This window comes from Entelurus aequoreus, linkage group LG11, assembly GCF_033978785.1.
Source record: "Entelurus aequoreus isolate RoL-2023_Sb linkage group LG11, RoL_Eaeq_v1.1, whole genome shotgun sequence".
Classification (NCBI taxonomy): Eukaryota; Metazoa; Chordata; class Actinopteri; order Syngnathiformes; family Syngnathidae; genus Entelurus; species Entelurus aequoreus.
Window position 1 is genome coordinate 31002706 of NC_084741.1, and position 26707 is coordinate 31029412.

Consider the following 26707-nt stretch of genomic DNA (forward strand, 5'->3'; position numbering starts at 1 on the left):
ACTGACTACCAATCCGAGATTGAGATGCAGCTCCACTCCATTCTTCAAACTCCTAATCAGTGCTTGCGAGATTTCGCATATGATTATCGTGCCCTCTGCCTGAAGTGGAGACATGACATGGAGGAAGCCGAGATCGTGCGCCGCATACTCGGTGCCTGCAATCCCAGGTTGGCCAGTGGTCTACGTGGAATTGTGACAACGGTAGAACAGCTGGTCAAGGTGGGCTCCCTGATTGAACTAGATTGGACAAATAGTAAAGACTATCGGAGTCGTGTCCAACAAAGCAACCCTCCAAAAAGATCTGGCAAGGAGATGGAGCATGGGCCGAGTCGAAGTGGGGCCGACCTTGCCGCTGCTATGGGCGAACAATCCCTCCTGGTGGTCCCTATTAGCATGCGCGGCTCTAAAGGAGATGGAGTCCTGGACTCCGGATGCACGTACTCACTAATGAGTCATACGCTGTGGAAGGCTGTGAGGAAGTGCGGCGAGGTTCTGGAGCCAAGCGGCATTCCAAAGTTTGTCATGGCAAATGGACAAATAAACCAAGCAGTTGGAAAAGCCACCCTGCTCCTCAATCTGCATGACTGTCATACCACCCTACAGATTCATGTGATGGCTGATGGCCACTTATGTATGCCCTTGTTGTTAGGTCTCGACTTCATGACCACATCACAAATGGTACTCAAACCTCATCTCAGGAGGTATGTCATGCCCGGAGGGAGAGAATTCAAATTTCTCCCCAAAGGCAGAGAAATGCTTCGCTGGACTCACCCAGGTTCCTCCATTAATTTTTACATGGCCATAAATGAAGAACCCCAAGTTAATCAGTCTGCCATCCCCCTCCTCGAATCCCAACCTGAGGTGGTGCGACCACTGCTGCAGAAGTGGCCAACTGTGTGGACTGAGACTACTGGGGCCACCAGGGTAATTAAACATCAAATCACCACCATGGATGAGATGCCTGTGAGGAAGCGGGCTTACAGAGTGTCCAGTCAAAAACAAGAAATAATCGAGGAACAAATCAAAAAAATGATCAGCACTGGAGTGATAGAGCCATCAACATCTCCGTGGGCCTCTCCTGTTGTTCTGACACCCAGGAAGGACGGAACACCCCGATTCTGTGTGGACTACAGGGGCTTGAACGCCAAAACCCAGCATGACGCCTACCCCATGCCCCTCATACATGAGATCCTGGAGTCATTGCAAGGTGCAAAATATTTCAGCTCCCTTGACCTGCAGTGTGGCTACTGGCAGGTTGCCATGGATGAGGATAGCCAGCCAAAGACTGCCATGATCACACATCTGGGCCTATATCAATTTAAAGTCATGCCATTTGGACTGCGCAATGCTGGGGCGACCTTCCAGCGTTTAATGGAGACAGTTCTGGGTGAGCTTAGGGGAAGGATCTGTTTCGTGTACATTGATGACATCATTGTGTTTTCACAAACAGAAGAACAACACCTGCTTGACCTTGAAGCGGTGTTTGCAAAATTACAACAAGCAAACCTTACACTCAACATCAAGAAATGCCACCTGCTTCAAGATCAGCTCACCTTCCTTGGACACCTAATATCAGGCAAAGGAGTGGAAGTAGATCCGGAAAAAATATCAGCAATAACTGCATACCCCCCTCCCACAGACCTGAAGAGTCTTCAGAGGTTTCTTGGCATGGTCGGCTGGTACCACAAGTTCATCCCCAGGCTGGCCGACATTTCGTCTCCTCTAAACCAACTAAAGAAGAAGGATGTTCCTTGGGAGTGGAGTCCTACCTGCCAGGAGGCCTTCGACCACCTCAAATCCCTTTTACAGTCTCCACCAGTGCTTGCTCAGCCCCATCCACAAATCAGTTTCCAGGTTCACTGTGATGCCAGTGACTTGGGCCTTGGCGCGGTCCTGATGCAACGCCTTGAAGGTGAAGAACGGCCAATTGCCTTTGCCTCCAGAGCGCTCCAAGGAGCTGAAGCCCGCTACTCCACTGCCGAAAAAGAGTGCTTGGCTGTGGTGTGGGCAGTTGAGAAGTGGAGACATTTCCTCGAGGGAACAACTTTTGATGTCTTCACGGACCACAGTGCTCTTGCCTGGGCATTCAACTGCCCTAAGACTTCGTCCCGACTTACACGATGGACGCTGAGACTACAGGGATTCACATTCAGAGTCCATTACAAGAAGGGCTGCTGCAATGTGGTACCGGATGCATTGTCACGGGCACCCCAATCACCAGAAGGGAAGATTTGCCTTGTTGTTCCGAAAACCTACTGGTCAGATCTCCCCAGCACACTGCAAGATCTTTCTGAGGCTCAAAAAACTGATACAACATGTCTGGAATGTGGACCTTCTGTTGACCAACCTACACCTGGCCGGATCCACTATCAACTTCAGCAAGGGGTGTGGTACCGGGGAGTACCATCTAAGTATGGCGGCTTCAATTATCAGCTGGTAGTGCCATTGTCTCTGGTGCCGCAGTTCCTGGCCTACTTTCATGACAGTCCATTCGGAGGACATCTGGGGAGAATGAAGACGCTCTTGAAGATTCTGGAAGTAGCTTGGTGGCCGACAGTAAGGAAAGACGTCTGGAGTCACGTCCAAGCATGCAGGACTTGTCAACAATACAAAAACCCCAACGACAAGCCAGCTGGACAACTCCAGTCCTCTACTGTCAACGCCCCAGGAGAGATGCTGGGGGTGGACTTCATGGGACCTTTTCCCCTCAGTAAGGACCGGAACTCTGTGCTGATGGTGGTGGTGGACTACTACTCCAAGTGGGTAGAGCTTTTTGCCCTGAAAGACGCCAAAACTCCCAAGGTCTGCCAAATTCTCAAAAATGACATTTTCACTCGCTGGGGAGTTCCCACATATCTTGTGTCTGACCGAGGGCCACAGTTCACAAGCCAACTGATGTCCCGTCTGTGCGAATCCTGGGGGGTAACCCATAAACTAACCACAGCTTACCACCCCCAAACCAACATGACAGAACGAGTCAATCGCACCCTCAAGACTATGATTGCCGCCTTCGTAGGGAACCATCATCAAGACTGGGATAAGTGGCTGCCTGAATTCCGGTTTGCCCTTAACACCGCTGTCCATGAGACGACTGGTTCAACCCCTGCCAGGTTGACTCTCGGGCGGAATCTGATGGGATCCCTGGAACGACTGGTGCACAAAGCTCCACCACCACACACATCTGCATATCACACCATACTTACACACACACACCTAAAGGAGGAAGTGGAGAGACATGTAGGCGCGTCCAAAGCTCGACAAGCCAGATATTATAATGCACGACACAAAGATGTACACTTTGTAGTTGGGGATCTGGTCTGGATTAGGGCGCACCCACTTTCCAAAGCTTCAAGTAAATTCTCTGCCAAACTAGCACCCAGATGGTTAGGTCCTGTGCGGGTAGAGAAGAAGTTGGGTCCTGTAAATTACAGTATTCGTTGGTTGACTGATAAGTGTAAGGTGGATACTATTAATGTGGTAAACATGAAACCCTATTATGGTCCCCATAAGCCGCTGGCTGGGGGGGGGGGAATGTAATGGCCATAGGGGTCCATCGATATATATATATATATAATACATTGCCAGTCACAGTTAACTTGTGCTCAGCTGGGAAAATAAATATATATATATACTTATTGTCATCCATTTACTTATTATAAACTGTTACAGGCGTATTTAATAATCTTGTTAATATTAAATATGTACGTAAATAATATGTGGGGATATAAAAGGCATCCGGTTCTATCAGACCGGGCGGAAGCGGAAAGTGACGTCACTAACCACCTGGAGCACCTGTCAGACGCAGTGTTTTTTGCCACGGAGCCACTTCTTGGAATAATCTGCCTTTTGACTTTTTTGGTGTGCTTTCCATTGGCCTGTGGAGAACCGGGAGAACAGGGACTCTTTCCAGGAGGACTTTGAGTTGGATGCGCAGTCTCGGTACCGTGAGTACACTGCTGCGGCTTTCAAACCATCATCGCTTGCCCGTACGTGCATGTCACGCTACGTGCATGTCACGTACGTAACTTTTGGGACTTTGGGGAAATATATGTGTTGTATGAACTTTGGGCTGTGGGATTTAGTGTGTTGTGTAGGTGTTTGATTTATATTGGCGGGTTATATGGACGGGAGGGGGGAGTTGTTTGCTATGCGGGATTAATTTGTGGCATATTAAATATAAGCCTGATCGTTTTGTGGCTAATAGTTATACATGTCTTGTGTTTATTTAATATATTAATCATTCCCAGCTGAATATCAGGTCCCACCCGTGACTCCTTAATTGCGTAGTGGCAAAGACACCCGGGGAACTTGGGTGCGTTTGTTACAAACTGACCATGACATATGCAGTTTAGCGTTCAATTTCTTTTAAATACAGGTGTTTTTTCTAGGGGACTTGAGAATTGGTACTCGTTTGGTTTTTTTAGTTTAGTTTTTAAGTTTTTATCCTTTCAGGAACCATATTCAGTTACTCGTTGTGCTTATCACACTATTTGCCAAAATGAACAGTGTTAGACATGACTAAAATATTGTTTCGATGTTGTTGTAAGTATAATGTTTTTTGTTTTTTTTTTATGTATATGTTTATCTGCATCCATAAGTTTAAAAATCAACTGATAAGAATGTATAGTACTATATATTAAAACATTTATTATTATTTAAGAATCAAGTTATTTGCCTGTATTCCCAAGGAATAACAACAAAAAGAGGCTGTGCAAAATATGCATATACTGTATCTAGATATGAGTTATTCTGTGTTTAGTTATTTTGGTGTGTTATTTTCGGACTAAATACAAATAATGTTTGTTTTTAAGTCAGTTTTTTATACAATTTAAAAATGTATTTCTCAATTTTTTGACTGGTGACTCTGGTGACTTATTAATATGTAAATACTAACCATATGTAAATACACTTATTTTTCATTTTTTTCTTGTGTGTGTGTGTGTGTGTGTGTGTGTGTGTGTGTGTGTGTATATCTTAATACAATATTAAGATAAAACAGACAGAAAAAATAATAATGTTATAACAATGTTTGAACTAACTTTGAGATCTGAATAAAAAACTGTCTCAAGTATGTTTATAATAGTATTTGAATTTGTTGTAGTAAAATAATTGTCATGAGTGTCCTGAAGCTTAATTTATCAGATGTTATAACTATGACTGTGACAAGCATCAGAAAGAGGCAGAGATAAAAGTGATGATTTATATTTTTTTTTAGATAAGAGACCATTCAGTAGGACTAAAATATAAAATAAAAAAAGAGACATTTTTTTAGTCATGACGTGCACCCCAGCGCTATTGTTCTTATCCTACGCTTACTATCAGCAAATTCTCTTTTAATAGCCTTTTTGATCATCTACAATTAACTTCTAAGTTTTTCTTATCAGAGTTATGAAAGTGCTGTAAAAGCAATGCGTCATGGGCTCTTTGCTCCCCAGAGCCTAGTTAACTAACTCCCGAACACGGGCACGCACAGTGAATGCCTTGGCTACTTTTAGCTCTGCATTTGAAATGTTAAGTTATTCATTAAACTGAATTATGATAGCAGGTAAAATCCCCACACCCACCCCCTGCTAATACAGGTCACAGGTAAAGGTCATGTGCACAGATGGAGCGATAGCGAGGAAGTGGCTCCTTGAGAGAGGTCAAAATAATTGATCCTTTGAGAAGAGGAGAAAAGAAACAACATGAGTTAGGTGGATTTGCATAGATCATTGTTGTGATCACATTTGCCAACAAGAGGATGTTTCGGATTTAAATATCCATCATGCAAGTGTGTTTGTTTTTCACTTGACTTGCATTTGTGATTAAAATAATATCATTATGATCATCTTAGGACACAACTGTACTGCAATTATATTTGCTTGCTGTGCAGGAGCGTAGTGTAAGGACGCACATGACTAAGTGATTAACAATAACCAAACAGCAAAGGACACATGGGCCACACCACCAATTATTCTGCAACAGCTGGGAAGAAGGGATTTTTTTTTTCACTATTAAACTTAATGTGACTATTTCTATTCATGAAGTCAGCGGGAGAGTAGTTCGATCCTTCCACGAAAACCCATCACGTTAGTCCAAAGCAACATTCGCTATGTGACATATGTTATGCTTAATGTTATGCATGTGTTCTTCTTGTTGAGGTTGGTCCTTCCCAATATTTAGCAAACGTCCTCTCGAGGGACAAAACCCTGGCTATGGTTATGGTTTTACTTTATTTTGAACATACATTCAAGGTTACATTCTAACGAAAATAATGTTGCACCTTTCTTATGACACAGAGCAAAAAGTCTTACTAGTCAAAGTCGTCCCATCAGGTGGAGGTTCGACAGCGATCGTTTCCAAAAGAGTTAACTGTCAATAGCGCCGCCGGGTGCTATGTGTCTTTTTTATTAATTTTGAGTAAAAATAGCAGCATGTTTACATTCAAACATCGTGTACTGCAGTGGTTCCCAACCACCGGGCCGCGGCCCGGTACCGGTCCGTGGACCGACTGGTACCGGGCCGCGGCCAAACAAGAAATTAAAAAAAAAAAAAAAAAAAAAAATGTTATTTGTTTATCAACCCTTGTGTGGTGTTCGGGTCTGTCGGACCCGTTTTCGATTTTTATTAAAAGAAAAATGATACAATTATTTAATTTTTCAAACTGAGACTCACTGGTTTTGGCTCATTTTCTGTGAAGAACATATATCAGAATACATATTTAATGAACACACACCATACACCCCCCCTACACATTTCTATTACATATAAGATGTCCGGGTCCACTGGACCCGGGGCTAATATAAGTGTGGAAATTGATGTTCTGTGTACCACACACACATACACACACACACACACACACGCAGCAGGCCTAGACAGGAGGATGACAGAGTGTAGGTACACAGAACATCAGAGGGTCAAATGTGCGAGAAAATGAGAGCAGACAGTGTTGACAAACAATGTTGCAGCCTTGTGTGGTAACCGCAGGTGCAGAAACACAAAAGAAGAATCCCTATGGGATGCAGAAACTGGCAGAGAAATTTCCATGCCACGTTCATATTGTTGTTACTCAGCCAGTGTTTGTGGGTTTGATGGACCCATAGCATTTTGTGGAATTTAATGCCTCACAATCAAACACCTTTATGTTAAAATACTGAACAGATGTTTATTGGGATAGTATTTTAACATAAAAGTGTTTCATTGTGAGGCATTAAAAGCCACAAAAAGCAACGGGTCCATCAGACCCACAAACACTGGCTGAGTAACAACAATATGAACACCACACAAGGGTTAAATCAACATAAAAAACCCAATATATACATTATATATCAATATAAATCAATACAGTCTGCAGGGATACAGTCCGTAAGCACACATGATTGTATTTCTTTATGACAAAAAAAATAATAATATTTTTTTTTTTTTTTTTTACTACCCCCCAACCCCCATCACTGGTAATGCATTCTGAGATGTTATCAATAGCAAATTACATGTTTTTTTTACCACTTTGTAGTTCAGGCTCTCCATCACGTATACAGCTACGTCTCCTCCGTTCTTGTTGGGTCTGTTGATTGATTGAGACTTTTATTAGTAGGTTGCACAGTGAAGTACATATTCCGTACAATTGACCACTAAATGGTAACACCCGAATAAGTTTTTCAACTTGTTTAAGTCGGGGTCCACTTAAATTGATTCATGATACAGATATATACTATCATATATACTATCATCATAATACAGTCATCACACAAGATAATCACATTGAATTATTTACATTATTTACAATCAGGGGTGTGGAGGGGTGGGGGGGTAGGATATGGACATCAAGTAGTGGACAGAGAGAGAGAGAGAGAGAGAGAGAGAGAGAGAGAGAGAGAGAGAGAGAGAGAGAGAGAGAGAGAGAGAGAGAGAGAGAGAGAGAGAGAGAGAGAGAGAGAGAGAGAGATCAGAAGGCATAAGAAAAAGTATCTGCATTTGATTGTTTACATTTGATTATTAGCAATCCGGGGAGGGTGTTAGTTAAGGGTTGTAGCTGCCTGGAGGTGAACTTTTATTGCGGTTTTGAAGGAGGATAGAGATGCCCTTTCGTTTATACCTGTTGGGAGCGCATTCCACATTGATGTGGCATAGAAAGAGAATGAGTTAAGACCTTTGTTAGTTCGGAATCTGGGTTTAACGTGGTTAGTGGAGCTCCCCCTGGTGTTGTGGTTATGGCGGTCATTTACGTTAAGGAAGTAGTTTGACATGTACTTTGGTATCAGGGAGGTGTAGCGGATTTTATAGACTAGGCTCAGTGCAAGTTGTTTAACTCTGTCCTCCACCTTGAGCCAGCCCACTTTAGAGAAGTGGGTAGGAGTGAGGTGGGATCTGGGGTGGAGGTCTAGAAGTAACCTGACTAGCTTGTTCTGAGATGTTTTGGAGTTTAAATTTGAGGGTTTTGGAGGTGCTGGGGTACCAGGAGGTGCATGCGTAATCGAAAAAGGGTTGAACGAGAGTTCCCGCCAGAATCCTCAAGGTGCTTTTGTTGACCAGAGAGGAAATTCTGTAGAGACATCTCGTTTGTTGGTTAACCTTTTTGATTACCTTGGTTGCCATTTTATCACAGGAAAGGTTAGCCTCTAGAATGGAACCTAGGTAGGTGACCTCATCTTTCCTGGTGATAACAATGTCACCTACTTTTATGGTGAAGTCATTGACTTTCTTGAGGTTGATGTGGGACCCAAACAGGATGGATTCTGTTTTACCCAAGTGTATGGATAGCTTGTTGTCAGCGAGCCAGGTGCAAGTTCTACAGAGCTCAGCACTGAGGATTTTCTCCACCTGTGACTTGTCCTTGCCGGATACCAGCAAGGCAGAGTCATCCGCAAACAAAAACAATTCACAGTCGCATGCCGATGACATGTCGTTTATGTATATTAGGAACAGTAAAGGTCCCAATATACTGCTTTGGGGGACTCCACAGCTCACAGAGAAGGGGGGGGGGGGGGACGACACGGTGTCGTTCACCTCTACCACCTGCTCCCTCCCCTCCAAGTAAGATTGCATCCAGCTCCATGAGGTTTTGTTAAATCCGATTGCTCTGAGCTTATCCAACAGTATAGCGTGGTTAACGGTGTCAAAGGCCTTCTGAAGGTCCAACATGACCATGCCGCAGTATTTGCCCGCGTCCACCTCATGTTTGATGTGGTCGGTCAGATAGAGAAGGCATGTGTCAGTGGAGTGGTTAGTTCTGAAGCCGGATTGGAATTTGTACATGAGTTTATTAGTGGCAAGGTAACTATCGACCTGTTCATGAACTATTTTCTCCATTACTTTCGAAATGGAACTGAGAATAGAAACAGGTCGGTAGTTGCCAGGTTCCAATTTGCTTCCTTTTTTAAAGAGGGGAGTTACTCTTGCTATCTTAAAATATTTTGGTACTTGGCCTTGTGTAATTGATAGGTTTATTATGTACGTGATGATCGGGGCAATGATGGAGGCAGAGTCCCTGAGGAATCTGGAGGGAATATTATCAAGGCCGGTGGCCTTGTTAGGGTGGAGCGCGCTCAATTTTTTAAACACCTCATCAGCTGTGACCATTTCTAATTTGAAATCATCGTTGGATACTCCTAGCTTTCTGTAGAAGGCTTTAATGTGTTCTACACCAAAGCGACCAGAGTGGTGGGACAGCTTGTTGAGAAAAGTTGCGGCTATGCTGGTGAAAAAGATGTTAAGTCTGCTAGCTACCTCCATTTTGTCTGTAATGAGGGAGTCACCCTCCTTGATGCTGATGTTGGTGAGTCTTGTTTTAAGTTTCTGGCTGCAACCAGGAAGCTGGTTGTTGAGAATTTTCCAGAGCTCACGTGGCTTATTTGTGTTTTCCTCTATTTTGTCGTTAATGTAATTTTTTTTTAAGGATTTAGTCAGGTTGGTTGACTTATTTCTTAATTTATTGCATTGCTTTTTGAGAGTTGAAAGGAGTAATTTGAGGTTGATATTATTGGGTTGTTTATCTACTTCTGTTTTACATTTTTGGTATTCAGAGTATTTCCTGTCTCTGTCTTTTATGGCAGCTAATAGGTCCGGATTCATCCATGGTTCAGAGCGGGCTTTGATCCTGACTGTTTTCACGGGAGCCATGTCATTTAGTATCTTTAGGAACGCCGTTTTGAAGCGATCCCAAGCAACATCGACCATGTTGCTCGAGAGCACAGGGGACCAGTCCCACTCATCTAATTTTAAATTGAAATTGTCATTGGAGTATTTTTTGAGGGATCTGGATTGGGCTGTTATGTGGCCATTGGCTTTAGGTTTAGCTATTTTACGGGTGCAGAAGGTTAGATAGTGGTCGCTAAGACCACAGATCATGGCCCCACTATTTTTTATTTTAGGCCGGTCTGAAGTGAGAATGAGATCTATGGTTGATTGGGTGGAATCACACACCCTTGTAGGTAGCGCTATTAGCTGGGAAAGACTGTGCAGATTACAAAACTTGCTGAAGTATCTGAAGACAGGCGCATCTTTGCGTTGAATATCTGTGTTCAGATCCCCAGTTATAATTTTCTCCACGATGTATTTTAGTTCACATCCTTGGAGGTCAAAATATATTCAATTTTTATCATCAATCCATGTTTCTCTGACAGCGATCGCTTTGAAAGGTTTGTGGAATTGTTCTAAAAAGTTCCTCATGCCGTTGCAATTTCCGTACAAATGTGTGCTATTGAAATGAATAATTAACTATATAGCAACTACGGTTGTACGATATACCGGTATTAGTATAGTACCGCAATACTAATGAATCATATTCGGTACTGTACCACATCTGAAAATGACCTTGTCCTTAATAATGTTGACAAAATAATAGAATGGAAAATGACACAATATGTTACTGCATATGTCAGGAGCTAAATTAGGAGCCTTTGTTTGCTTACTTACCATTAAAAGACAAGTTGTCTTGTATGTTCACTATTTTATTTAAGGACAAACTTGCAATAAAACACATATGCTTAATGTACTGTAAGGAATTTTGTTAAATGAAAGCCAATAATGCAATTTTTTGTGGTGCCTTTTATTTAGAAAAGTACAGAAAAGTATCGAAATAATTTTGCTACCGGTACCAAAATATTAGTATCGGAACAACACTAATAGCAACTACATTTTTTGTTGCTTATACACTAAAGTTCAAAAGTTTGGGGTCACCCAAACAATTTCGTGGAATAGCCTTCATTTCTAAGAACAAGAATAGACTGTCGAGTTTCAGATGAAAGTTCTTTTTTTCTGGCCATTTTGAGCGTTTAATTGACCCCACAAATGTGATGCTCCAGAAACTCAATCTGCTCAAAGGAAGGTCAGTTTTGTAGCTTCTGTAACGAGCTAAACTGTTTTCAGATGTGTGAACATGATTGCACAAGGGTTTTCTAATCATCAATTAGCCTTCTGAGCCAATGAGCAAACACATTGTACCATTAGAACACTGGAGTGATAGTTGCTGGAAATGGGCCTTTATACACCTATGTAGATATTGCACCAAAAACCAGACATTTGCAGCTAGAATAGTCATTTACCACATTAGCAATGTATAGAGTGTATTTCTTTAAAGTTAAGACTAGTTTAAAGTTATCTTCATTGAAAAGTACAGTACTTTTCCTTCAAAAATAAGGACATTTCAATGTGACCCCAAACTTTTGAACGGTAGTGTATATCATTCATCCGTGTAATAAAAACAATTGTTACCGATGTTGGAGAAAAAAATTGTGTCTGGATCTATATCATGCTCAAAATCCTGGCTCTTGGAACGTATTAGTATTGGTGTGGAATGTAGGTGTTGGTTTACTGTCAGATTTCATTATCATTGCCGTTGTCGAAGCAGTGTCAACTTTAATATTTGCTTCCCATCGTGTCCAAAGACTCATTTGATCCAGACGACACCGAATGTTCCCGGGATTTTAAGTTGGGTTTTTTTAGCTTTTAACATCGTAGCAGCTTGTTGATGGCAGTTGCCCTTTCAGCGACTTACGGCACTTTTATTTCAACAATTCAAAGATCGCCATTCGAAGATCAACTGGAGGTGTCAGCCCGTCAACTGAGATCACTCTGTGAGGTCGGAAACACTTGAAAACTGCTTCAAACTCTCTCCGTACAATCTCAGTGTAGTTTCTGGTTACTAGGCAACCGCTTTGAATTGTGGTGTGGGCCGTTGGCTTGAGGCTAACGGCTCTTCCAATTCGCCTTATGTCAGCTAATCTGTGCCTCCCACCGGACCAAATGGAGTTCCAAGATGCCAGCTAACTCTCCTGTGGCGGTAATCAAAATCAGTGGTCAAAAAAGCTTTAAAAATATATTTTTTAAAGTAGTAGCAAAAGCGGGGCCATTTTCTGTGCGTCTTCTCCCATTGACAGGAAGTGACAAATACATTGACTACTTAAGTGTATCTAAGTAGTATTGAATTAATTTTGCTGTACCCACTTTTCTGATGAGAATGCATCTTTTTTTTATCCTCCACAGTCCAAACTGGGCCACGTGACGCTGTTCATATGCACTGCTCACGGTTACATTTACGGCTGGAATAAATTCCTGCGCCTCGCCACGTACAAGTGGTACACACCGCCAGGCTACATGCTGTGTCTGGTGGTGCCGTCGGTGGTGCTCGTGCTCAAAATGCTCATCCTGCTGCCGTGTGTGGATCGCACTCTCACCCGCATTCGACAGGGCTGGGAGCGGACCCAATCGTCGGAGGAGGAGACGGGCGGGATCAAGGCTACCAACCTGTGACCTCTGGCTTCAACCGAGGTGAACTCGGAAGATTAGTTTATGGAAAGAAAAAAATACTTTCAGCAACATTTTTGATTTAGTAATGTTGATAAGTGTTGCACTTTTATGTGACAACTTTACACATAGAAAGAAACAGCTGGACTATGCAATAGTGAGCAAAATAAGGTAAGCCAACATGCAGGCCTTTCCAGGATATAAATGTCTATTTTTCCTGAGATTTGAAAGTGCTTACTGTATGTTTCGCCGAACGTGTCAAAAAATAGACTAATATCCCCTGACGGCACACATTGTTTTGATAAACAGAAGCAATCATTTCCATTCTTCTGCCTCCAAATGGAGCATCCCTGAAGCGGTGCTTGTCTCTGGGTGTGTCTCATCGCCTAAATCAGCCTCCCTCTCAAGGGCACTCACACAAAATTAGAATAAAGTGTTCAGCGTAGTGTAACACACTCCCTCAGCCGGTGTGATTAAACACATTTCACACGCTCTAAATTGGTGCAACACGAGCAGAACCAGGTTCGGTGTGCAAGCAAACAGAGCGTAGAAACGTCACACATAATACACTGTGTTGTGCTTACAGTATATCAGCGATGATGAGTTGTAATAAGTACATTTTCTCCTCCAGTCGTCATTCATTGTGATTAAGCCCAAATAATCCACTGTTTTCTGTCTTCCACTAAAGGTAGCGAGATAATGATTGGTAGAAAACCAATATAATAAAGCTAGACAAAGGTATATTATGCTATGATATAAAGATTAATTCTGTATCAAAATATATAAGTAACTTAGTACATTCTGACTGTATGTAATAATTGTAATAAACTGATTAAAGTATGTTTGGATGATAATTATTCAGTGTAATGGTCCTGTAAATTTGAATGTTTAAAACCAATATTTGTATATACCATAACCCAGCAGGCACAAGACATTGATACAACGTTGATTATACATATATGTGTTTTCAAACTGACTTCTAAACAACGACGCTGATGTCAAATGTTGGTCCACGTCGTTGGTTGGGAAATGACATCATTTCAAAGGTCAAAACAACGTCACAACCTGACATTGAATAAATGTCGTCAAAAAGCATGTAGTTTCAACGTTGTATTTGTGTTGTAAAATATTGGTTGGGACATGACCAAATTTCAATGGTCAATTTTACGTCAGAATCCAACATTGATTATACATTGTCAAAAAGCATGTTGCTTCAACGTTAGGTTTGAGTGCTCAACATCAGGACATAATTCAACAAGTTCTCAACTTTGTTTTGATGTCTTGTGCCTGCCGGGATTACATTTCATAAGTACTTCATAGTTTGTATTGCAGAAATGTACAAACCCCGTTTCCATATGAGTTGGGAAATTGTGTTACATGTAAATATAAACAGAATAAAATGATTTGCAAATCATTTTCAACCCATATTCAGTTGAATATGCTACAAAGACAACATATTTGATGTTCAAACTGATAAACATTTTTTTTTGTGCAAATAATCATTAACTTTAGAATTTGATGCCAGCAACACGTGACAAAGAAGTTGGGAAAGGTGGCAATAAATACTGATAAAGTTGAGGAATGCTCATCAAACACTTACCGTATTGTTCGGACTATAAGTCGCAGTTTTTTTTCATAGTTTAGCCGGGGGTGCGACTTATACTCAGGAGCGACTTATGTGTGAAGTTATTAACACATTACCGTAAAATATCAAATAATATTATTTAGCTCATTCACGGAAGAGACTAGACGTATAAGATTTTATGGGATTTAGCGATTAGGAGTGACAGATTGTTTGGTAAACGTATAGCATGTTCTATATCAGGGGTCACCAACCTTTTTGAAACCAAGGGCTACTTCTTGGGTACTGATTAATGCGAAGGGCTACCAGTTAGATACACACTTAATTAAATTGCCAGAAGTAGCCAATTTGCTCAATTTACCTTTAACTCTGTTATTATTAATAATTAATGATATATATCTTTGTGGAAACACTGATCATCTTAATGATTTCTCACAATAAATGTATATAGAAACAGATAAATATCAATATGCAACACTTTATTTTTATATTTTCTCTAAGTGCACATTTTTCAAATTGAACATTTTCAAATGATAACTTCTAAGACAGTCTTGTGAAATCACAATATCCCATTTTAACTAGCTAGCCACTAACATTTTTTTAACAAATCATGAATTACTTTGCACCATGTTTGTACAAATAATAACTCATGTAAAATACAAAAGTAAACTCTCAAATTTTTAAATCATGTCACACTTTAAACTGGACACCAAATCTGTTATCTGTTTCTTTGTCAGTTAGTGGGAAGCCTGGCATTGCATGCTGTTAACTAGTGTGTTGTACTCTGGTGTGTAACTTGACACTGCAACTCTGAGTGAGTCTTGCAGATGTGCATCAGTGAGGCGTGTTCTGTGTTTGTTCTTGATGAAGTTCATGTCAGAAAAGGCTGATTCACAAAGATAAGATTTTTCCTCATTGTTTGCGGAACCTTCTTAATCTTTTGGACATATTTTCAAAGCAATCTGGCCTTAAGCTTAATTATGATAAATGTAAAATGTTAAGGATCGGAAATCTAAAGGGAACGTCCTTTCGAATGGAATGCAAAGTGCCTGTTTTGTGGACAAATGGACCAGTTAACATACTTGGTGTTGTTGTCCCAGAAAATCTGGAAGATCTAGGCTCAGTAAATTATGATAATCGACTAAGAAAGCTGGACAAAATTATGCAATTATGGAAAGTGAAATCCCTAACCTTGTATGGTAAAATGTATATTGCCAACTCGTTAATTATTCCTCAATTTATTTATTTGTTTTTGTCATTACCAGCTCCATCACAAAGCTTTTTTAAGATTTATGAGCGGAGGGTCTTTGATTTTGTCTGGAACGGCAAACCAGAAAAGATTAAAAGAAAGGTTTTGTACAAAGAGTATGAATATGGGGGCCTGAAACTTCTCAACCTTGAAGCTATGTGTCTGTCTTTAAAAGCATCAATTGTTCCAAAGATGTATTTAAACATTGAGTGGTACACAAATGTCCTGTTGGACAAAAAACATGTACTGTATCAAAAGAAATTGTACCCTTTTTTACAAGTGATCCGCTCCCAGAGAGTCTGCTGGGAAACATGGCGGGGTTCATAAAGGAAACAATCCACTCATAGTGGTGTTTTCAATTTTATGTGCCAGAAAAAAGAGACGTTATTTTGCAGCAGTTAATATGGATGAATTCTAATATTGTAATAGATGGAAAGCCTTTCTTTTGGAAAAATATGTTTGAAAGAGGAATCATTTTTGTCAATGATATTATCAATGAGAATGGTAAAATTATGAAGTATGATGAATTTAGAGCTATGTATGGTGATGCTTGCTCAAGCTTTTCATTTTATCAACTAACTGGAGTAATTGGGAAAAGATGGAAACACATAATTAATTATGGAACTACTAAATTATTAGTTTGTAAACCTCTAATAAGAAATTCTAGTTGGCAAAAAGGAACTAAAATAAATAGAAAAAGATATAATTTTTATTTAATGAAGAAATCTTTGAAGGCTGCCTCATACAACACAAATGGAAAATGGGAGGACTTTTGCCATATTCAAACTAATCTATAAAACCACTATCGATGTGCAAAATCGTTATTTTCAAATTAAAATTATTTATAACTTCTTACCCACAGGGAAAATGTTAAAATTATGGAATATGACAGAGTCAGCTGATTGCCGATTTTGTTGTCAGGAGCCTGAATCCACCCTGCATTTGTTTTGGTATTGTCATATTGTGTCTTTGTTTTGGGTGGAAGTTGAAAAAATGTTTTTAAGGATTGGTTTGTTTATGAAGCTTAATGTGGTTTCTGTTATTTTAGGAGAGTTCATTGACAATCATGATTTAGTCAATTTAATTATAGTACTCGGTAAAATGTTTATTTTTAAGGCCAAAACAGATATTCACTCAGTATTACTTTCTTTAAAACATTGATTCAGTATTTTCTAATTTTAGAAAGTTACATGGTTGAAAACGATAATGATGCCAAAAAACATTAAAAAAAAGATGAGAAGTCCTCAAAGGCTTATTTTGAAAGTATAATTATGTTTATAGATTATATGATATCTGTTGTTGTGTTCCCTAATTTAGGTGACCTGGACATAATCTGGACTGTACATAAATGCTTATTTTGAAAATGTAATTTTGTTTATAAATTATATGCAATCTGTTGTGTTCCCTAATTTTTTTCTGTGTACATGAATGAAGGTGTGTGTTGCTGAGTCCGACTTGGACATTATCTGGACTGGGCCTGGTTTAAAAAAACCTTTAAACAAATCTAATTTCATTGACAACCTGGTCTGTTGAAGATAAGGCCCTTTTTTTTAAAAATAAAATAAAATAAGATAAATAAATAAAAAACATTTTCTTGGATAAAAAAAAAAGTAAAACAATATAAAAATAATTACATAAAAAATAGTAATTAATGAAAATGTTAGTGGACCAGCAGCCTATACAATCATGTGTGCTTCAGGGACTGTGTCCCTTGCAGATGTGTTGTCTATGTTGTGGGAACCAGAATATTGGTAGCAGAAAGAAATAACCCCTTTTGTGTGAGTGGGTGTGGATGAGTGTGCATGGGGGAGGTTGTTTGGGTTGATGCACTGATTGAAAGTGTATCTTGTGTTTTTTCTATGTAGATTTAATTTAAAAAAAAAAAAAAAAAAAAATTTATTAATTTTTTTACTTTTTTTTTTTTAGAACAGGCCCGCGGGCGACTCATCTGGTCCTTACGGGCGACCTGGTGCCCGCGGGCACCGCGTTGGTGACCCCTGTTCTATATGTTATAGTTATTTGAATGACTCTTACCATAATATGTTACGTTAACATACCAGGCACGTTCTTAGTTGGTTATTTATGCGTCATATAACGTACACTTATTCAGCCTGTTGTTCACTATTCTTTATTTATTTTAAATTACCTTTCAAATGTCTATTCTTGGTGTTGGGTTTTATCAAATAAATGTCCCCAAAAAATGCGACTCATACTCCAGTGCGACTTATATATGTTTTTTTCCTTCTTCATCATACATTTTCGGCCGGTGTGATTTATACTCCGGAGCGACTTATGCTCCAAAAAATACAGTATTTGGAACATCCCACAGGTGAACAGGCCAATTGGGAACAGGTGGGTGTCATGATTGCGTATAAAAGTAGATTCCATGAAATGCTCAGTCATTCACAAACAAGGATGGGGCGAGGGTCACCACTTTGTCAAAAAATGCCTGAGCAAATTGTTGAACAGTTTAAGAAAAACCTTTCTCAACCAGCTATTGCAAGGAATTTAGGGATTTCACCATCTACGGTCCGTAATATCATCAAAGGGTTCAGAGAATCTAGAGAAATCACTGCACATAAGCAGCTAAGCCTTCGATCCCTCAGGCTGTACTGCATCAACAAGCGACGTCGGTGTGTAAAGGATATCACCACATGGGCTCAGGAACACTTCAGAAACCCACTTTCAGTAACTACAGTTGGTCGCTACATCTGTAAGTGCAAGTTAAAACTCTCCTATGCAAGGTGAAAGCCGTTTATCAACAACACCCAGAAACGCCATCGGCTTCGCTGGGCCTGAGCTCATCTAAGATGGACTGATACAAAGTGGAAAAGTGTACTGTGGTCTGACGAGTCCACATTTCAAATTGTTTTTGGAAACTGTGGATGTCGTATCTTCCGGACCAAAGAGGAAAAGAACCATCCGGATTGTTATAGGCGCAAAGTTCAAAAGCCAGCATCTGTGATGGTATGGGGGTGTATTATTGCCCAAGACATGGGTAACTTACACACCTGTGAAGGCGCCATTAATGCTGAAAGGTACATACAGGTTTGGGAGCAACGTATATTGCCATCCAAGCAACATTACCATGGACGCCCCTGCTTATTTCAGCAAGACAATGCCAAGCCATGTGTTACATCAATGTGGCTTCATAGTAAAAGAGTGCGGGTACTTGAAAACTGGCCTGCTTGTAGTACAGACTTGTCTCCCATTGAAAATGTGTGGCGCATTATGAAGCCTAAAATACCACAAAGGAGACCCCGGACTGTTGAACAACTTAAGCTGTACATCAAGCAAGAATGGGAAAGAATTCCACCTGAGAAGCTTAAAAAATGTGTCTCCTCAGTTCCCAAACGTTTACTGAGTGTTGTTAAAAGGAAAGGCCATGTAACACAGTGGTGAACATGACCTTTGCCAACTACTTTGTGACGTGTTGCAGCCATGAAATTCTAAGTTAATTGTTATTTGCAAAAAAAAATAAAGTTAATGAGTTTGAACATCAAACATCTTGTCTTTGTAGTGCATTCAATTGAATATGAGTTGAAAAGGATTTGCAAATCATTGTATTCCGTTTATATTTACATCTAACACGATTTCCCAACTCATATGGAAACGGGGTTTGTATAATAAATAAGTTGTGGACTGACAAGTGTTGCTGTAATTCTGGTTTGCCTTTATTAATTGCAGCAATAAGAATAAACTGAAACTAGGGTTGTACCGTATACCGGTACTAATAAAGTACTGCGGTACTAATAAATAAAGAATGGTACTGTACCTTTTTTTTTTACGGACATGATGGCGCCACCGTAACGTCGTGACATTGCTGGTTTTACGAGCAGAGGTGCATATTAAGCAACACCCACACACTGAGTACTTATGAGCAGGCACAGTTTGTGGACAGAAAAGGGAGAATGGGCGCATTTTGACTTAAAAACTAACAATAAAGTTGAACTTATAACACTGAAGCGCCGCTCAGCAAGAGATGCTTTAAAACATGGCTAGCTGGCTAGCGGCTAACGACTATCCGCTGTCGGCAGTGTTTTAGCTACTTCTAAATCCCTAATCCCTGCCTCCATGGAGAAAAATAAACTATGTTTCTTACAATCCTCCCCGCAGGACAAGGAGTAGCCAAACCATCCTCACTACACACTGTGGGAGGATGCAATAGCTCACCGCTAACAACAAGCTAGCGCTCCTGTATGTAAACAAATGCCATGGGAGGCTCTACACCTGACATCCACTTTAATGATACCAAGTACAAGGCCTGTATATATCGCCGATACTACAATATTACATCAAATTTCTTATTAACACAAAATATTTTGTAATTTTTTATTGTCTATAAAATCAGGAAATACATCCTTGGACACAGATGAACTTTAATTATGACCAATGTATGACCCTGTAACTACTTGGTTTTGGATCAATACCTAGATTTGTAGTGTCACCCAAAACTAATGTAAAGTATCCAAACAACAGAAGACTAAGTGATCATTACATTTGAACAGAACTGTAGATAGAACATGTTAAAACAGAAAGTAAGCAAGATGTTAACAGTAAATGAACACGTAGATAAATATTCTATCCATTTGCTACCGCTTGTCCCTCACAATTTTGAAAAAATAACATAATGTGTTATTGCATACATCAGCAGCCAAATTAGGAGCCTGTGTAACCCGTTTGCTTAATTACTACTAAAAGAGAAATTGTCCAGCATGTTCACTATTTTTTTTAATAACAAAATTGCTCTTTGATTACAATAAAAAAAACATATGCTTAATGTATCATAACATTTTATGTTAAAAAAAAGCCAAGAAATACATATTTTTGTGGTTCCCTATAGTAAGTATCAAAATACATTTTGGTAACGGTATCGGTACCAAAATATTGGTATCAGGACAACCCTAACAGAAACAGTATAAAGTATGATTCACCATGTAAATAAGTTATAATCATTCATTTTTTTCTCACTATACAGTATATGTGTCTCACAAGCCTTGATGCTGGAATCTAGATAGTTTTCTTATTTCCAGTCCAGCGCTCTTATTTTTGTTTTCACATCCTGTTTGCCTGGCTCTCTCACCTGTCCATGATTGGCAATCGCTAATTAGGATACCTTTTATGCAATCCCTGTACTCTAAACTAGGCTGGATTATTTTTTTGTATATCTTCTCATGCTGCATAGCTTTCCTTATTCTTCCTGTGTCTGGTTCCTATCCGTGCACTTCTCTGCTGCACTATGTTGTTGTGTTTTCCCAAATAAAAGGGATTTTGAATGGATTGCGCTCCTTATTCTGCTCACTTAAAAGAGGCAATCCTCTGCCCACAAATTTGGTAGATCAAGGTTGCGTGTGCTATCAAGTTTGCACATGTTTTAGTACACGCAAACCTTTAGTAGATCCAGTCCTGGCTAGGCCCGCCCACAGTGTAAGCCGTGCCCGCCCTGGGCTAGAAGCTGTTTATTTTATTTTATTTGTATTTTATTTATTTAAAAAAACAAGATGATCAGTAATCAAAACAAAGGCACGTTGACTAAGATGATAAAACGAGTAACTGACATGTTTGTAAAAGTATAAATATGAGACAAAGAAGTTGACACAAGCAAAATCCAATCATATTTAATTTCTTCTTGTCGATGGGTGGGACAAATTCGGAATATATCCAATCACAGCTCTTAAAGGCATACTGAAACCCACTACTACCGACCACGCAGTCTGATAGTTTATATATCAATGATGAAATCTTAACATTGCAACACATGCCAATACGGCCGGGTTAACTTATAAAGTGCAATTTTAAATTTCCCGGGAAATATCCGGCTGAAAACGTCTCGGTATGATGACGTTTGTGCGTGACGTCACGGAGTGTGCGGAAGTATTGGGACACCATTGTGTCCCAATACAAACAGCTCTGTTTTCATCACAAAATTCCACAGTATTCTGGACATCTGTGTTGGTGAATCTTTTGCAATTTGTTTAATGGACAATGAAGACAGCAAAGAAGAAAGCTGTAGGTGGGATCGGTGTATTAGCGGCTGGCTACAGCAACACAACCAGGAGGACTTTGAGTTGGATAGCAGACGTGCTACCGTGAGTACGCAGCTTTCTTCCAAACATTTGATCGCTTGCCCGTCCGTTCGTGCCGCTATGTGCATGTCCCGTACGTAACTTTGGGGAAATATATGTGCTGTATGAACTTTGCGGAAGTGAACGGTACTTTGGGCTGTGGGATTGAGTGTGTTGTGCGGGTGTTTGAGTTGTATTGGCGGGTTATATGGACGGGAGGGGGGAGGTGTTTGTTATGCGCGATTAATTTGTGGCATATTAAATATAAGCCTGGTTGTGTTGTGGCTAATAGAGTATATATATGTCTTGTGTTTATTTACTGTTTTAGTCATTCCCAGCTGAATATCAGGTCTCACCCGCCTCTCACAGCATCTTCCCTATCTGAATCGCTTCCACTGCCCTCTAATCCTTCCCTTTCACTTTCCTCATCCACAAATCTTTCATCCTCGCTCAAATTAATGGGGTAATCGTCGCTTTCTCGGTCCGAATCGCTCACGCTGCTGGCGTCCATGATTGTAAACAATGTGCAGATGTGAGGAGCTCTTCAACCTGTGACGTCACGCTACTTCCGGTACAGGCAAGGCTTTTTTTTATCAGCGACCAAAAGTTGCGAACTTTATCGTCGATGTTCTCTACTAAATCATTTCAGCAAAAATATGGCAATATCACGAAATAAACAAGTATGACACATAGATTGGATCTGCTATCCCCGTTTAAATAAGAAAATCTCATTTCAGTGGGCCTTTAAATGGCAACATTGAAAGTGGGGTGGGGATTAGGTATGAACGAGAGCCAATCAGATGCTTTTTCTTGCGGGATAAGGAAGTCACCGGCAAAAGCCAATATGTGTGGCTTTAACATGTAATACAGTATATGTACACCAGGGAGATAGTGAACAGGACACATTTCATTTTTACTGCTATGATGACATCGGTGACATCATTTCTGACATTGACACAACTGCAAGTCAAATCTATTCTTTGCTGCTATCATTGTTGCGCCAAAAACTATATATATATATATATATATATATATATATATATATATATATATATATATATATATATATATATATATATATATATATATATATATAAACAAAGTGTTGCTGCTAAAACATCATTAAACATTGACATTGCATAATTGCATAAGGTGACCTTTGAGGCATTAGAAATTTCTACTGTATGGAGAAAGAATCACACACACACACACAGTATCCAAGATATGTTTTCAAGGACCAAAAACTGCTGAGAGCCAAACAATTGGGCCAGAAGTTAATTAGTTAAGGATGGGGAGCTCAGGATTGGCATCTGGTGGACAGGTGCTTCATGACAGGTGTGTAACAACAGGAGAGAGACGTTAATCAGATAAGCCACAAGTCGATGAGGGAAGTGAGGAGGACGGAGCAGCTGTCTATATCAGATCTTGGTCCGCCTGCAGGCACAACATTTATGCAAAAAAACTTTGTTATACAGCATCTAATAACATTATCTGCTCACACAATCTGTAATCTCACTCTTGTATTATCCTCCTTTTACCGAACAATCTCTTCTTTTGGTCTCGTGCGTGCGTCTGTGCGTATTTTTGTGTGCTGAGATGATGAAGGAGATTCAAATATTGCCTTGGGAAGCGATGAATCTAATAATGCACAGAGAAAGTGTGAAACAAGCTGGCTTACATATTGTAATTTCCACTCGTGTTGAATTTTCACACACCTAGACAACTCTGATAACCTTAACAAGATTATCTGGGGGCTGGCTAGGAAACATAAATAAACTGCTGCATTGTGGGTAAAACTGTGTATCATGAAATTAAGAATTTACCAAGGACTCATCTGTGTAATGTACAATTGGATATTTAATAAAACGGCAGAAGCAACAACCTGTAGGGAGTTTTCTCAGATGTTAGTTTTGTCCGACAGCAACGTACCAACATACAGTATGTAGGACATTGATCTGAGGCTGCTGTTGCAATGACAGCATCTACCGTATTCTCTGGACCATAGGGCGTACCGGATTATAAAGCGCACTGCTGATAAGTGGGTCTGTTCAGGTATTTTTTCATACAAAAGGCACAATAAAGGGGTCATATTATGATTTTTTTCTAAATTTAAAACACTTCCTTGTGGTCTACATAACATGTAATGGTGGTTCTTTGGTCAAAATGTTGCATAGATTATGTTTTACAGACCATCTTCAAATCGCTTTCTGACAGTCGCTTCAGGATGCGCCGTTTTGTGTGCGGTCTTATTTACGTGGCTCACCTTCGACAGCGTCTTCTCCCCGTCATCTTTGTTGTAGCGGTGTAGCGTGCAACGACGGGAGTTGAAGAAGTGTCAAAAGATGGAGCTTTCTGTTTTAATGACTTTACTTAAATCAACAACGGAGCAGCATCTTCTCATCCGTGGCTCACTCGTGCAACAACGCCGAAAATGTGTCCCGTGAAAAAACATCCGAACGGAACTCTCTAATAACTAAAGTTATGTAGGTGATTTATGTAAACCCACTACACTGGTAGTTTTTAGCGCTTCTATGGCGAAATATAAGTTAGAACTGTTTGCTACTTTATATTAGAAGTGGCAACAGCAGAGGGTGAATGTCCCATAACAAGAAGATAGTGAAGAAGAAGAAGCTTATCGACTACGGTATCGGCACGGACTACAATGGCGAACTTACGCACATTTTCAGGATTTATACATATCTCAAATACACATCAGCAGGTACCAGAATGTAAGAAAAGTTGTTTTTGCATAATATTGTGAAACAAAACACCAGATAATATGTCTACCAATGGGTGCCATTTTGCGGTCCTTTTACACACACCATAGAGTAATACTTTAATCTCTGACTACGGTAGCCGTAATGGGCCAACAATCCATCAAGTTGTGCAGTTTCAAAGTCATCCTAAAACATTTTGACAGATTTTTGAGTGCCGTGTGTAATGTTCTTTATTTTCAATGGAACATTTAAAGTTTTGGTGTTGTTTACTGGTGTCATATTGCAGTCTACACGTATCTCATATGTGTGACTACCATCTATTGGTCACACTTATCATTACACTATGTACCAAATAAAATTGCTTCGAGGTCGGTAAGCACAACCAGAATTATTCCGTACATTAAGCGCATGAAGTTACAAGGTGCACTGTTGATTTTTGAGAAAATGAAAGGATTTTAAGTGTGCCTTATAGTCCGAAAAATACGGTAATACTTAAAAGCAGACACAAAAACATTATTCAGTTTGAGGCAGTCTACAATTTACGTCAGTTGAAAGTAAGCAATGTGATGGAATTAAAATATGTAAACACACTTAGCCAGCTATAAGATACTACCCTACAAACTAAACAAGATAAATACATAAGGTAGAATCAGTAATATATTATGTTTTAAAGTCAGACCTCGGTTTTTGTATGATTTGGGTTTTACCTAAATCTTTGGTCAAAATTCTGCCCTGGATCGAGTGAATTGAGTGCCCAAAAAAGAATGACACGTGTTGGTTACTCAGTCTTAGTGGGGTTTTTTTTAATCAAATAACTCCTGAAAAATAAACCATTCTGGAAGCAAACTAAGTTGTGCTAGTGCGTTGATATCGACGATGAGAAACACCATTGAATTCCGGAAAGAACTTGTAGCAGAGTAGGACTGAACCTCTCCTCTTCCCTCGTCCCTCTACGCTTATCACTGTCTTCTATCACTGTATTCGCCTACAATCAATCAATCAATCAACACATATTAATATAGCCATTAATCACAAGTGCCTCAAATGGCTGCACAAATCACAACAACGTCTCCTGATCTGAACCAACATCCAGGCAAGGAAAAAAAGCCCAAAAATGTGAAAAAGAATAAACCTTGGGAAGGTGCCACAGATGTGGGGACCCCTCCTGGGTGTCCGGTTGCAATAGCTGACAAGTGGGTACAGTTATTGCAGTATTTATGATTATGTTAGGGTCCATTACATTGGTGGCAACCGGAGAGCCGTAGCAGGTCTTCATCCATGTCAGAGAAGTGGTTCACCCCGGGTCACGACTTAGAACAGGTAGCGCCTCCGCCATACTGGTACCTCTCCAGAAATTGCCCGTGGCCACCTGGTAACCTCTCCATGCAGGAGAAGAAGGCGGATAAAGGGAATCAGCAGGTTAATTGGTCTAAAACAGAGTCTATTTAAATGCTAGAGTATACAGATGAGTTTAAGGTGGGACTTAAATTATTCTACTGATGTAGCATCTCTAATTGTTGCTGGTAACAAGAGTCGTGTTGCATTTTTGTCATTGCACCCCTGCTTTTCCTTGTTTTGTACACGCTCTCCATTTGTTTTCTTTCTCTTCTCAGTTGCCATGGCACTATGGGAGGGTAAGAGGAGCTGAGCGCACCACCAGGCTTATTAAGGTGATTGCGCCCACCTGGTGGTGTTGGATCTTTCTCTGGTGTTTCCTCGCTGTCAAGCCACATGCCTGCTCCTTGTCTACTTCTGCCAGCTTAAAGTAGTCCCTGCATATTTTCTAGTGAGTATTAGAAAATTATTTTTTTGTGCTCAGCCTCTTCCTTACCTTCCTCTGGGTACCTTTGTGTTGTAGTTTGTTTTTACTATTTTTTTCATGGCACAGGCTGCTCCCTCCTGTGCCATTGTTTTTTGTACCACCTCCCAAGCTCTGGATTAAAAGTTATTGTACTCCGCACTGCATTTTCCTCTTTGCACTTGAGTTCCCGCTTAGACACAGCATAACAGAGAGATCCAACCAACAAGATAATTCCTGGAAGATGGACCCCTCTGAAACTGACCCTCTTAAAGACATTCTCCAGAAACAGGCAGCATGTCTCCACCATCAAGAGACGCAGTATGCAGAGGTGGGATCCGCAATCAATCATTTGGCTGCTCGCCAAGAGGCTCGAATGGACTCATTCCATTCAAAGCACAGATCGGTGCTGTGTCTGTGTTTTGAATCACCTTTATTTTCTGGTCCATGTCCTGCCAGCACACCTGATTCTCATTAATTAGTTCTATTTAGTTGCACCTGGGTCCCTCCTTCTGTGCTGGATCATTCTACTTGTCTGCTTCCTGTTGCCAATAAATATACTTTTACCTGCAC

General features: G+C 40.2%; 1 protein-coding gene across 1 annotated transcript in view; it reads left to right on the forward strand.

The window, feature by feature from the left end:
* LOC133659974 (metalloreductase STEAP4-like) overlaps positions 1–12729 on the forward strand; it is a 51855-nt gene extending 39126 nt beyond the window's left edge. The window contains exon 9 of the mRNA XM_062062935.1: positions 12463–12729. Coding sequence (XP_061918919.1) covers positions 12463–12729 — 267 coding nt within the window. The remainder of the gene's footprint in view (positions 1–12462) is intronic.
* The last annotated feature ends 13978 nt before the right edge of the window (positions 12730–26707 follow it).